This window comes from Drosophila willistoni, assembly GCF_018902025.1.
Source record: "Drosophila willistoni isolate 14030-0811.24 chromosome XR unlocalized genomic scaffold, UCI_dwil_1.1 Seg144, whole genome shotgun sequence".
Lineage (NCBI taxonomy): Eukaryota > Metazoa > Arthropoda > Insecta > Diptera > Drosophilidae > Drosophila > Drosophila willistoni.
The window spans coordinates 4,138,514-4,152,235 of record NW_025814057.1 but is presented as its reverse complement, the minus strand read 5'-3'; the positions used below and the strand labels follow the sequence as shown (position 1 = coordinate 4,152,235).

At 36.1% G+C, this 13,722-nt stretch overlaps 3 protein-coding genes and 1 long non-coding RNA gene across 4 annotated transcripts; 1 reads left to right on the top strand and 3 right to left on the bottom strand.

Annotated features, from left to right (window-relative positions):
- Positions 1-1,406: 1,406 nt before the first annotated feature.
- On the bottom strand, positions 1,407-2,862 carry LOC6639261 (putative phosphatidate phosphatase). Its single transcript, XM_002062227.4, has one exon. It carries the CDS (start codon positions 2,626-2,628, stop codon positions 1,540-1,542), a length of 1,089 nt encoding a protein of 362 aa, XP_002062263.1. The 5' UTR covers positions 2,629-2,862; the 3' UTR covers positions 1,407-1,539.
- Positions 2,863-7,021: 4,159 nt separating this feature from the next.
- LOC6639262 (putative phosphatidate phosphatase) lies at positions 7,022-7,945 on the bottom strand. The gene has a single exon (XM_002062228.1). The coding sequence runs from the start codon at positions 7,943-7,945 to the stop codon at positions 7,022-7,024; it is 924 nt and encodes a 307-aa protein (XP_002062264.1).
- Positions 7,946-9,419: 1,474 nt separating this feature from the next.
- Positions 9,420-10,823, bottom strand: LOC6639263 (putative phosphatidate phosphatase). Its single transcript, XM_002062229.4, has one exon. The coding sequence runs from the start codon at positions 10,691-10,693 to the stop codon at positions 9,599-9,601; it is 1,095 nt and encodes a 364-aa protein (XP_002062265.1). The 5' UTR covers positions 10,694-10,823; the 3' UTR covers positions 9,420-9,598.
- A 661-nt stretch (positions 10,824-11,484) lies between these two features.
- Positions 11,485-11,907, top strand: LOC124460720. The gene is made up of 3 exons (XR_006954736.1): positions 11,485-11,507; positions 11,576-11,684; positions 11,755-11,907. It is a non-coding gene; the product is annotated as an uncharacterized LOC124460720 (long non-coding RNA).
- Positions 11,908-13,722: the final 1,815 nt, after the last annotated feature.

The following is a 13,722-nucleotide window of genomic DNA, read 5'->3' as shown; positions in this document are numbered from 1 at the left end:
TACGCTTTACTCAAAAAGCAATGAAATTATGATACTATTTATTGGTCTAAATATATGTTTCACTTTTCAAAAACTAACTGTAATAACATAAAGTGTTAAATATGTGAATTTTTATCATGTATCTAAGATATATTATTTATATCTTGAATCATATTTGAGTAGATGATCAAAATGTTTACTTGATTTGTTCAAAATATTTGACCATGTTTTAATAAAAAGTTTATTCTATAGTTCACAGACTTTTTAAAACGGTTTGAAACGATTTCTACTGGTCTCTTTTTCCCTGTCAACTCAAATTTTATTCATATATGTATTCATATTCTTAGTATCTTAATACTGGATCTATATATATCCCACAAAAAGTTCACAACTCTATAAGAAGTCTAGTCAAAATCTGTAGGCGAGTATACTCTAGTCTGTCTTCAACTTGGCAGTTTAATTAACATACCCAGGGTATGTAGGGTATTTAAGCAACACGCGAATTTTGTTTACCCAATTATTCAAGCTGACGTAGTTGCAAATATTATGAATATGAGTTGTGAATATTGAGAGCTTTGCCTAAAGCTCCTCACTCTTTGTCCTCCTCTCTTTCTCTTATACTCTCGAAAAGGGTTCATCTTTCATTTTCGGGTTAAAAGTTCAAGTCAAGATTTATTTTGTTTTTGATTTGAATAAAACTTCTAATGAAAGTAATTCCAGGAAATAGATTAAAAGAGCAAAAAATGTTCATTGTTCACACGGTAATCCATTCAACATCAACAACTTTTCGAAACCAAATTCTTCTTCATTTGCTGTGTCTCGCTGACTCAGCACAAAAACAAAAACAAAAAAAGGTACGCTTATCCCCCCAACAGAAATGACTGGGTGAGTCAACGGCCGGCTTTTTACCCACTACCACATAACTCTCTTGCCATGGCCAAAAAAATTAATGTTGAATACAAAAATTGTTGAACAATTAAAACACTTTCGATACCGAAAATGACATTGAGAGGGAAACAACGAAAGTTATTAACATTTTTCGATATACACAGAAAAAACAACAAAATGGGTTCATGTTTAATTACCTTTGAATTTTTATTCGTAGTAGATGAGTTTTATTTGTTTTGCTTGTTGTTGTTATTTTTGACTCTTTTACATATACATACATAAAATAATAATACATGGCTTAGGACAACAAAAAAAAAAAACACGTAAATAATGAAAAACTATACACAAATGAATGAGAGGAACGGGGCGGGGTGGGGGACATATCGATCATAAATTAGTTTACACGATGATTAAACTTCGGAATATTCTCTGCCTCTGATGAGATCTCTTGCGAGATAAAGGTAGACAGCAGACTATAAACTATAAGTAAATTCAATAATTTTAATAATTTAAACACTAAACCGGCAAAAACACAAAAATTTATGTTTGTTCATCATTATTATTATTATTCTTTTATTTCTCTAGAGAACTTTAATCATTGTTCCTTTCTTGCTTTGGAATGTTCTTTTGCACTTTATTTCTTTCGCTTCTCTTCACTCTTTTTCAAGTCATCTAAACTTTCGTACAATACTGATCATCATTGGAATAACTGCCATTAACACAATACGGAGGCGGTGTACTGGCACACACTTCCTCTTGCAATGTGGCCGAAGTATTCTCCCTTCTCAAGCATCCTCCTGCAGTGCCCAATAGAACATCCTCGTATGATGATTTAAATAGTTTGGCTATATAATGCGCCGTGATTAGGGCGCCGACAACGCCAATTAGCGAACCGGCCAATACATCTGACCAATGATGCCAATTGTCCATGACTCTGGTTAAGGCCGTATACCAGGCCAACATTATCAACACGAATTGAACAAAATGGCGACTCAATTTCGAGGTGCGCCAATTGAGTTTCTTTTGCAGATACAATGCCATATAGACCATGGCATAGAAGGCCATGCTAGAGTGTCCACTGGGGAAGCTGAGACGCGATTGCCTTACATCCATAACGGTATATCCCTCGCCGGCACATTCATAGTTCTCCACATAGCGATGCAGATTGATAAGATCCGAACACTGACTGCCATCCGATAGCTGTGGCTGACAAACCGCCATGAAATGCGGCCTCAAACGGCCTATGGTGTATTTACCCACTTCGGTGGCATCGAATGTTAAAATTGTCCCAAATATGAAGTATATGGAATGTTTGCCCAATTCCACATACCAAGTGGATACACGCCAATTGAGAAATTGCACTGTGGCTGACAATTCACCGGCTCGCATATACCGGACATACTCCACGACGAGTATGATAAGAAATGGCAAGAGACCCACTAATAGACCCAGCATAACCGGCGTCACTGTGTTATCCCGAAAGGGATATCTTATGCTCTCATCATCGCAAAAGAAGCCACGACGTGCTGGCTCCACGGCAAATTCATAGATGCAGATGGGTATGGTTAGGATCACAATGATGAGTAGCTCAATGGTCAAACGTTGCACCAGTTGCCGTTCTGCGGAACGCTCTTGTGGTTGCACTCTAATTGCCGGCAATTCGGTGTGTATTGTCCCTCCTCCTCCGCCTCCGCCACCGACTCCATCTCTATGCTGTTGTTGTTGTTGGTGATGATCTTCATTTGCCACTGCGTCTCGCATTTTCAGTTAATTAGTTAATATTCAAAAAGAGAGGCACAAAACAATAATTGAAGAAAATTATTTTTATGTTTTTTAATGTAATTAAGTTTGTTGTTATATTTTTTTTTTAGGTTTTCGGTTCGTTTTTCGTTGTGTTCGAGTTCGTTGTCAGTGACTGACTGAACTGGCTTCGTTTGGGTAACGTTCTTTTAAATTAACGCTCATTTGACGATGGGCGATATTGTTTTTAGTTGCTCTTTTGTGTGTTTTCTATATCTCTTCAACTTTTTGCCCCTTTTTCATGTTTTTTTTCTCTCTCTCTCTCTTCTTAGTAGCTTTTCTTAATTTTTGCGTCAAAGCAATTTTATTGTAGTTAGTTGAAGACTTGGCATTATTTATTTGTTGTATTCTGCATTTGTCTAGATTAGACAAGAGGCCAATTTGTTGTTGTGTATGTTTCTTTAGACACTGTAAAAGAAAAATTGAGAAAAATGCATTTAGAAAAAGCTACATAAAAAATTTTGTTCATGTTCATGATAAATATCAAAAGATCATAAATTTTCATTAGTAAAGCTTTCGAATTGAGGGAAAAACTTAATAGAAATCCCAACTAAAATCAAAATAGACTGTAAATTATGTGAAATTTGAGATTCGAGTAAGCTTAATTAAAAAATTATATCATTAAATGAACATCTCTTGTAAAAACCAAACTCAAGTCTAAACTTTTCCTAAACTGATTAAAATCTAAGTGAAAAGGTTACATATTAGTTAGAAAAGACTTATTTATTAACCATAAGACTTCAAAATGTTAAGACATTACATTAAAAGTTTCTAATTTTTATGGATTAAAAATGAATATTGAGTTATAGAAGTTAGTATAGACATTTTTATTTCCAAAAAAAAGTTGATCTACATGAAGATACTTAAGTCTGTTCTGAATTTAGAAATGAATTATAGCATATATGTAGAACTTAATAAAGTTCTAGATGTTACTGTGGTTAAATTTTATAGTATCTTCTGTGTTATTTAGCCTAAAGATCTTTACTATGTTTCAAAAGTTAAAATTAAAGTTTCTTTAAGTTAAGGAGATTGCGGTTAACGTCTTTTTCAATGTTTGTGGGCAGGCAAAATTATTTATATTATTATTTTTATTAATACATTAACTAAACATTAATATGATTCAAAGAAGTAAAACAATCGATTAAAAATAAAAACGTTCCTTTCTTATTCATGCAATTTATTTATAGATAGATTTTCAGTTTTAATAACTTTTAATTTCGTACAGTGTATGGGAAATATAAAAACCACCTCAAGATCACTTTGATAAGATAAATTGGAAAGTGTGCTAGATAATATATTGTATATAATACACACACATATGTTTCTAGCAAAAAAAAAAAACAAAAAGAAAAAATAAATAAAAATTTTAAAGGGGTCTCCTTTGTTGTTTTGAGAAAAATTTTATGCACATTCATTGCAGTTAAGCGTATTTTTTGAGGCTTGTTCATGTTTGAATAAGAGTTTAGGTGTAGACTTTATGACCGAGATGTTGTTGTTCTTTTCACTAGCTTTTGTTGCTATTTATGAACCTGCTGATAACTGACCGACAGACCAACCGGCAATTTGTTAGGTCAACAACTGTGGATAGTGAGTCACTCAAAATCTTCTGCACTCTGGCACTCACTTCTCTCCACAGTCATCATCATCATCATCATCATCGTCTGCATCATCATCATTATAATTATAATTATTAATTCCAATCGCGTAGAATACTCGCCTATTATACTAGGGCAGTCATGCATAAAATAGGCGCGTCAATGCACGCATTTAATAAGATTTCGCATTATCGAGTAGAGTCGAGTTGAGTCGGAAGAAGAAAAAAAAAACGCATAATGCAACTTTGAACACAAAAAAAGTGCAACTCAAGAATGGCCTGCATTGTAATTCAAATGATGATGATGATCTCTGGCGACATTTAAGAAGGGGAGTTTCCACTGAACTCCCTAAACTAAACACAACAAGAATGCACACAATTGACTGTGTTATGGTAACGACTAGAGAATACCTTGCAACTCGAAACGATGATTCTATTAGATTGACATTCATTTGACTAGAATCCATAGAGACTTCTATCTGTCTTTGGTATCAATGCTTAGGCATAGACTACTAAGTATTGACATTTCCGAATCGAACTCAATAATTGCTGATCAATCCACGAATTGATGAATCTAGAGATGAATCATGGCTTTTGTATGTAGGTTTCATGTTTCTCGTTGCCAGCGACCTTCCTGATATACCCTTTTGAAACCCTCACATTTTAGATACAGGGTACACAATGAAAGAAAGAAAAATATAGAAAAAAAACACACACACTCACACACAACTAACTTTAACTGTCAATTATTCCAAACTATGAACTTCTCGTATTCATATTGGATTGTTTTGGGGGTTGGGGATCGTGGGCAGTAGTGGGCATTGGTGGGTAGGTAGGGGTCGGGGGGGGGGGGGGCGGCCTTTGGTTTGGTTTGCTGGCGGGTGAAGGAGACGTCAAATGGCGCGACCTTTAATTGAATGAATAAGCGACATTTGATTGAATTAAGGCGGCAAGTTCCCCCCCTATACTCGACCGCCCCAGCAACTCTTCTTTCACTCTGTGTGAATGTATCTTGTATATATATAAATGTCTCATATGCAACTGGCGCTTACTTTTCATCAAATTAACCGTTGGCATTTTAAAATGCACTTTGCACTTTATGTTCTAGCATTTCCCTTTTTTTTGTTTTTGAATATTATTTTTAGCATTTTACAAATCTAATGCAATCAATAAATTTGCTCATGTTTCATGTTGCTTTTTGTTAAATCACACTTGGAAATGTTTCACTGACACATGGAAAACAAAAACAAAAAAACATAAACCAAAATTGTTTAACAACTTTTCGTGACTTAATTTTTTTTTATTATCCGAATCTGCAGCGTTGGGTTAACTTTTAAGCGCCGCTTGACAATAGCAACTGAAGAAGCATAAAACAAATAAGCAACAGCAACAGAAGCAGCGGCAGCTCTCACGGTCGGCTGAGCTCGATCATTAGCCAACCAACCAGTCTGGCATATATGTAGATAAAGAGCGAGAAAGAGAAAGAGTCAGAGAGAAGGAAAGAAACAAAAGAGAGGGGAGAATCGATCAATAAGCACACACGTTGTGAGTGTATGGACTGTGGTCAGCCAGTTGTGGGCAGTTTTCATTCAGTTATCACTTGTTGTGTGGATCGTAAGCTAAGCAGAATTGATCGCAGGTTATTTAGGTTCGAAACATGACTAAATGATTAACAGGTTTGTAGTCAAAGTTTCCACAATAAAATCTTTGAATCGCTGCGGTAATAAAAAAAACTCTCTTACTTAGTTTTATCAGAAAATCTATTCGTTTCAGTTAATTGTGGAAAAACTGCATTTACTTTAATTAAAAGTTTTAAACGATTTTAAAAGAAGAAAACAACAACATTTGCTATCTACAAAATTGATTTACAATGTTTTATAGATTGTAATAATAATTTCCATCTAAAATTGTTGGCCGAAATGCTAAACGAAAAGTAGAACTACAAGTTCTATAATATAGAACAGAAACAGAAAATGAGAAATCAGTTTAAAACAAAATTATTGCCTACTTTTCTGAGTAACTAGTTCAAATGGAAATTAAAAAAAGATGCAAAAAAAAGTGCCCTTACCTTAAAATATTTTAAGCTTAGCAAAACATTGAAGCTTAGATCGAATAGAAATGGATCCACAAAGTTTTCACAAAATGTTGCCTATAGGCAAAGGTTTAACTACCCACCTTAATAGATATAACGAAGGAATTTGTGGGCCCCTTCGAAAAATTATAGCAAGGTTAAATTGTATTTATTTCTGACATCTTAAAACCTTAGAGAAATTAAGTTTTTAAGCCGTAAACCTAAGAACTTCCAGCATGAAAAATATTGTTTCATCAGAAATGACCTAGATGAGTCTCTTTTGAGTTCTATTGTTGATTGACAAATCAATATATTCATAATTGATTGAAAGAAGAATCAAAAATGACTTTTGTTTATGTTCAAAATTTTATAACTGTGAAGAACAATAACAAAATGTAAAGCTATCGCCTATTAAAGGAGTCAAAATTGTTTAAGAGAACGGATGATCTCCAACTCGTCAAAAGGAGTCGCGCCTAGGATACCATTTTTTCTCATGATGATGGAAAATTGTAGTTTAATGAAAAATAGGATTCGAAAACGCTTTGCCTATGATCATAAATATTATGAAAATCCGGGTGATGCAGAATTAGGACAAACAATAAATAAATAGCAACGAAATATTTTCAATAAATTAAGTTAAATAATTTTATTTCACTATATACATAAACTTTAAGTGTAGTCTCTTAATATCAGTAGCCATAGGTGGCTCTATTATAATAGCCAGCATAGCCGTAGATCTGTTCGTTCCTTGGCCATTGGCGTCGTTTTACACGCACCTCCCGAAACAGATGTGCCACAAATATGGTCATAAATGCCGCCAAAATGTAACCCAAGACTGCACCAGCAATTACGTCGGACAGATGATTCTGGTAGGTGGAAATTCGTTCATACGAGGCCAGCAAAGCTAAACCACCGCAGGCCAATTGCAGTGTGGAACGTAGCAACTTAAGCCAAGGCGAAAACAGTCTCGCCTGGGCATAATAGATCAAAAAGACCATGGCATAGGCGGTAGTGGTGCTAAAGCCACTGGGAAATGAATGACGAACTATCGCAAGTAGTTCCAACGACGCGGAGAACTCCGTGCAGTTGAAATGATCGATAAATGTGGAGGAATAGTTACTGGGTCCCAAGCTGCTGGCACAAGTCTCAGCATTATCCTCCCCCCAAGTCGGTTGGCAGACATCAAAAAAGTATGGTCTCAGTCGTCCTGTTGTGTGTTTCGTCAGGCGAATGGCCAACAATGCCAGACCCAAACCAAATAGATAAACGCCAATTATCTTATAGCATTCACTTATGAAACTTGGTATTCTGGCGCCAACGAAAACGAAACGCTGCTTCAGTTCCTTTGAGGGGGGGACAAATGCCGCTCTCAGCATTTCCACAACCAATATGAAAGCTGCCGGCAAAGCAATCACTGCTATGGTCAAGTGCATCTTAGTCAGCCAGGGCTGACGATATGGATAATGTAGGCTCGCATCGTTGCAATGGAAACCACGTTGAACAGTATTCAATTGCTGTGGCAATACAACCAATGCCACACAATAGACTCCCAGCAGTAGCAGAAAGTCAATGATCAGACGCGAGAGAAGACGAGTGTTCGGATTGCCGCACATTTTGAGACTGATAATGAGAAGGGCTTTTCGAGGTCCGCATCATTTGTACCTACTACCACTATCTACTAGCCCACCTAGCCTTGATGTGATGAAAACAAGTTTCCCCTCTGTTTTATTTCTATCATCTTCTTCTTCTTCTTCTTCATTTTGATTCTCATCGATTGCTTAAGTATGCTAATTTTGCACTTTAATTTATTCAAAACACACAAAAATTTCTAAATGTATCTGAAACCGAAAAGCAGGCAGCAGGCAGCAGCAGCATCCCAACTATGCGTGTGGGTCTCAAAATCTAGGTGGTTTATATATAAATACTAAGCATACCCGACTCAAAAAATCAAAACAAAAGCAAAAGTAACTGTAAATGTTTGCAATCTATTGAAATTGTTTTATAACTGAGTATTTTTCTATACTATTCGTATTAAAATTTTTGATTTTCGCATTTTAATGGGGCCAAAGAACTTGGGGTTAAAGTTTTGTAATATTTCAAAAGGAATGAAAGTCTCTAAAATAAATAAGATGAAATTTGAATCTAAAATCTAAATGAGACTTGCTTCAATGATATCATAGTCGAAGAGAGTTTTATTTTGTTTTAGCATTAATCTCAAGAAATTGAAGGCAATTTTTCACATAAATTCTTTCTTAATTTCTTCAAAAACTTTCTTAAATAAATTTTGTTTTTTAAATACATTTATAACCTTTTTTTTATATTTGTAATATAGATATTTCTAGTCTAGTAAATCGCTTGTTGCTATGGCTGCTATATGTCATAGTGGTCCGATCCGACAAAGTATCAAACATTGAGTTTCGTGCTTTATATCGATTCATCCATTTACCCTGATCAAGAATATATATATAGTTTACGCTTTCGATAACGTCTTCTTAAAAACAGCTGACTAATTTTATAAGTATTACTCTTTTATAAGTTTGAAGTCATGGGATATTTCCCTCTAATGACGCTTAGGATGAGTTTTTAATAAAGTAATGGAAGATGATTTCAAATTACATACTGCTGACTCATTTCAAGGAAGCAAAATAATGGTTAATAGTTTAAAATTATAAGCCAATTGCAAAATATGCAAGCATATATAATTAGACCCTGTACAATTTGTTAAGTCTTCAGCCCACAGGGCGTATGAATCTTTCTTCCTCATTTAATTTCCTATTTATCTCTTTCTCTTTACAGGTATGTACAAACATTTGAAGCTTGTCTTTATGGGAATCTGGTTTATTAATTCGTAAGTTGTTTCTGCTTTTTTTTCCCCCCCAATCGAATCTTACTGATTTCCAGCAATAATAGCTGGCATCTCGCATAATATTAATAAAATGACAAGTTTAAAGCATAAATTTATGTTTGAAGTTGGCCTTTCGCTTCTTCGTGTGGCGCATTCACCTTTTTTTGACACTTTCTAACTTCATTTCAATGGAGCTGTTGGAATGGCTTTTTACAAATTCAAAAAAAACAACAATTTTTGAATTAAAATTTAATCAAAATTTTATTTCGCTAAAATACAGTAGGTAGTATTAAATATAGTATATTCGTTTAAAAAAAAAACAACAGAAGAAACATAATATATTGTTGCAAATCTGCAAGTGCAAGTCTTTAGGAGATTTTACTAACTACTAACGGGAAGAAGGGGAGACTCTGTTCAGAGATCAGGGTACATAGCCGTAATTGTGATAGGTTTGAGCATATTGCGCCTGAGCTGCATGAGGATGAGCAGTCAGATAGGGTAAAGTGCCGAATGTATAGGCTGGCAAGGTTGGAGCCCCAGCCGCAGCCGCCGCCGCTGCTGCCGCCGATGATGATGATGTGGCACCATTCGATTGCGATTTCGTTGAATTCTTTGGAGAAACTTGAGGTTTCTTTAGAGTATTGCCATTGTTGTTATTGTAGCCGCCGCGAGACCAACGTTTGAAGGCAAACAAATCGGCCACATAGACACTAGTTAGCCAGGCAAAGAGTACACCCAAGACGACACCAGCCAGAACATCACTCCAGTGATGCCAGTAGTCCGTAATGCGTGACAATGCCACATACCAGCCAAACATGACGAATAGGAATTGCAATAGATGTTTCAATAGCTTCGATACTCTGGTGCTCAAGGCAGCCTGCAAATAGATGGCCAAATAGAGCATGGCATACATTATCATGCTGGCATGTCCGCTGGGGAAAGATTGATTCAATTGCTGATACTGGAAATCAGTAACGTTGGCATTACTGCAGCTATAGCTGTCGATGTAACGTCCATGATTCTGTGGATCGTGGCAATTGCTGCCGTCCGGCATCATAGGCTGGCAGACCTCAAAGAAATGTGGACGTAGACGTCCTATGCACAACTTGGATAGTATGGTGGTGAATGTTAGCATGGCCAAGCCAAAGAGGTAGCATCCTGCCTGCTTGTACAATTGTCCTAAACGGTAGACCAGGCGACATCCTCCTTTGCCATTGCCACCACCTGCTCCTCCTGCCAAATCCCTTGACTTGGCATCTCTTAGCCCCGAGCCGGGTAATTGCTTAAACAATTCAACCACAATGATCACTATGGTGGGAACTCCCAGAGTGATGCCAATCAGCATCATCATGCCTATGGTGCCCTCTTTCAGGGGATATGCCAGTGATTCATCGCCGCAAAAGAATCCACGTTTAAAGGGACGCACAAATTTATGCAAGAGCAGACTGGCCACCGAAAGAGCAGCCCAGATCAATAGATCGCAAATCCCGCGTGCCAATTTCGTATACTTGGACATGGCGAGAAGATGCCAAAAGATTTCACTAACAAAAACCAACCAAAAAAAATAAATGAAACTTATTAAAAGAATTTCGGGGGAACAAATAACGTCTCAACCGAATGCCAAACCGCGCTTAACTGAACCAAACGATGAGGCATGAATATCTTTTTTTTTCTCTGTTTTGTATCTGCTTCTCTGGCTCTGGCCGTGATTTCTGTGTGCGTTTTGGACGTCACTCAGTCACTCACTCTCTCTCTCTCGCTTTTCGTATCTTACTCACTCTCACTAGCATTTATAACTAGGTATATAACTCTCTTTCTCTCTTACTCTTTGTGGGGCCTAGTCGGAGCTCTAGGCATTGCTCACTCACTCAGACATTTTGCGGTCTGTCAGTTAGAGTAATTCCCATGCCCACCCCCAGTCGGTTGGGCCCCATCATCATCAGCTGTTATTATTATTTTCTGTTTCGTTGTTGCTGTAGTAACGTCTATGTATGTGTATGGCTATGTGTGTGTGTGTGTCTTGTTTATTTACTGCTCATTTTTATTAATTACAAATGAATATTTTTTCGCCAGCTATAAAAATGTGTTTTGTCTACACTCGAACAAAAAATGGCAATGACGCGTTTAAGCCAGTTGGGTTATAAATAAACTCGTAGAGAGTCAAAGCCAAGAATCGAATTCCCTTAAGATCTCCATATTAAAGGCTTGAGTTAATTTTAAATGTTTCGCTGTTTTTTTTCACGCTCTTTCCTTAATAGCCCATCTAGAAAACTATTTTTTCTTTCCATCGTCTTTAAAAGTTCGCAGAAGCAATTGAGTAAGTTGAGAAGGTATTAGAAATGGGAAGAAAATGTTTATTATTCCATTTCATAACATTAAAAGGTGTCTTTTATTAAAGTTATTTATTGATTGAGCTCATAAACAAACGATGAGAGGATAAAAGGTGGAAATTATTCACAAACTTGAAGGTAGATCGCCCTTCTAATAAAACGAGAGGATAGAAATGGGTAAACTATCGAAAAACATAGTGTGTTACCTTGATATGGGTTCTTATTAAAAGAAACTAATCTTTTTTAGCATTTTTGAAGAGACTCCTAATCATAATACATTTAGAAGCTTAAGGTAATCGAAAAACAGGATGCAAGATCGAAAAAGTAGTTGTTATTCTACATATTTTTTGTTTCCCAATGTTTAAGCTGATGAGAAATATATTTTACACATAAATAAATAAAATTTTCCCAACAAATGATTTTAGTTTACACCTTAATACGTCTGTATACCTTTACCAAATCAGAAATAAAGTCAATACCTCTAAGAATTAATATTTAGAGATTATAGATACTTCTATCTGTATAGAATTACTTTCTTTTAAAGAAATTCCGTTTAAATTGTTGAACTATCTTGCTTTGTTTACATTAAGATTAAATTTCTTTCAGTGTATTTACCAGAAGTGCATACACTTGCACAAGGGCCCCCTCCACTCATGTTTCCAAAATAAAATCTGACAAAATTCGCAACATGATAAAGCGTAAAACAATTCCATGATTGTGTGTGTCTGTGCGTGTGTGTGTGTGTGTGTGTGGTTTAAAAAACAGACCAAGTTATCAGAGGAATACTCCTTCTCTTCCTCCTAGTCCTCCTCGTTGCTCCTTCACCAGCACTTGGTTGAACCCTTCCCACCCACTTTGCCACCAACTTATTCTGATGTTTATACATTGGGAAACTGGTTTCGCTTATTGCTCATAAACCAAGAGAAAATATTTAGCAAAAGGCCCACAAGATGCAGATAAACAGAAACCCCAAACGCGAAGAGATATATTCATATATATTTATACACATTTTGTAAACTTGTTTTTAGGTTCTCGCCTTACTTTCTGTTGTTGGTTTGCTGCTACTTCTTTTTTTTTCGTGTGGGCTACTCCAAACTTCATTTTACTTTTTATTTCTCTCATGGGATGCGTGTGCATAATTTTTATGAGTCTTTCTTTTGGTTATGGAAGTGGAACCGAATACCACAATACAACACATCACAATCCAACCACCGGCAACTGCACCTAGACAGGCTGTGTGTGTGTGTGTGTGTGCCTGAGTATGGACCAAATAAAAGAAATGTAAAAGATGACCAGTCAAGTGTTAAGCTAATTGCTCTGTTTGTGGTGGTGATGATGGTGTGGGGGATTTTCTCTCAGTGTGTGATTCATCTCTATATGATTTATTATTTGCCATTTCGAAGAGAATTGACCCAATTGATAATGGGTATGAAGGATGAATACAGAGAATCCCCATCGAGCGAGCACCTGTTGACATTAATGACGTCAGCGGAATTGTACCCCCTCCTGGCTCTGGCTTTGGCTCTTGTCATGCCTCTGGATTATTACTGTAATTAACAGCCTGTAATGGAATGTTGTGACGCCTGAATAGGGCGTCATTTACATGCGAAAAGCTTAAAAGCTTCCCCCCTTCATTCATTTCTTTTTCTTTCTCTTGCCGGAATTCTGAGCTTCAGAGGGCAGAAACAGGTTTGACTTTCAGCTATTTACTTTTTTATGGTTTTGCTAATTGAAACGACAACGACTGCTTTGGCTCGTTAACTTGTAAAATTAGCGAATATTCAGTTTTTATACCCTCTCTCTCTCTCCCTTGCTCTCTAACTTAACTCATTGATTTTCCAAAGGGGTTAAATTTAGGTCGTCAAAGTACAGGTAAAAAACATTTCCGTGTCCCTCTTGTTGTGTGGTCACTTTCATGGACCGATCAAGTTTTTTTCCTAATCGTTTAACACAAAAGAGAAATTGGATCGAAGGGTATAATCAAAGTCGACGCTAAATTAGTTACAATTCTGTTTCTTCTTGACAGTGATTTAGCATTTTTCGCATTGGGTTTTTATTTCCAATATTTGTATGATAATTTAGTCATTATGTTAATGGAAATTGAGTTTGCAGGGTGTTAATAAGAAGAGGAATTATTATTAGCATATTGTTTATTATTTAAACGTATTTTTGTTTTTGTCTGACCACGCAAAAAAAAAAAACAAAAATTTTAACT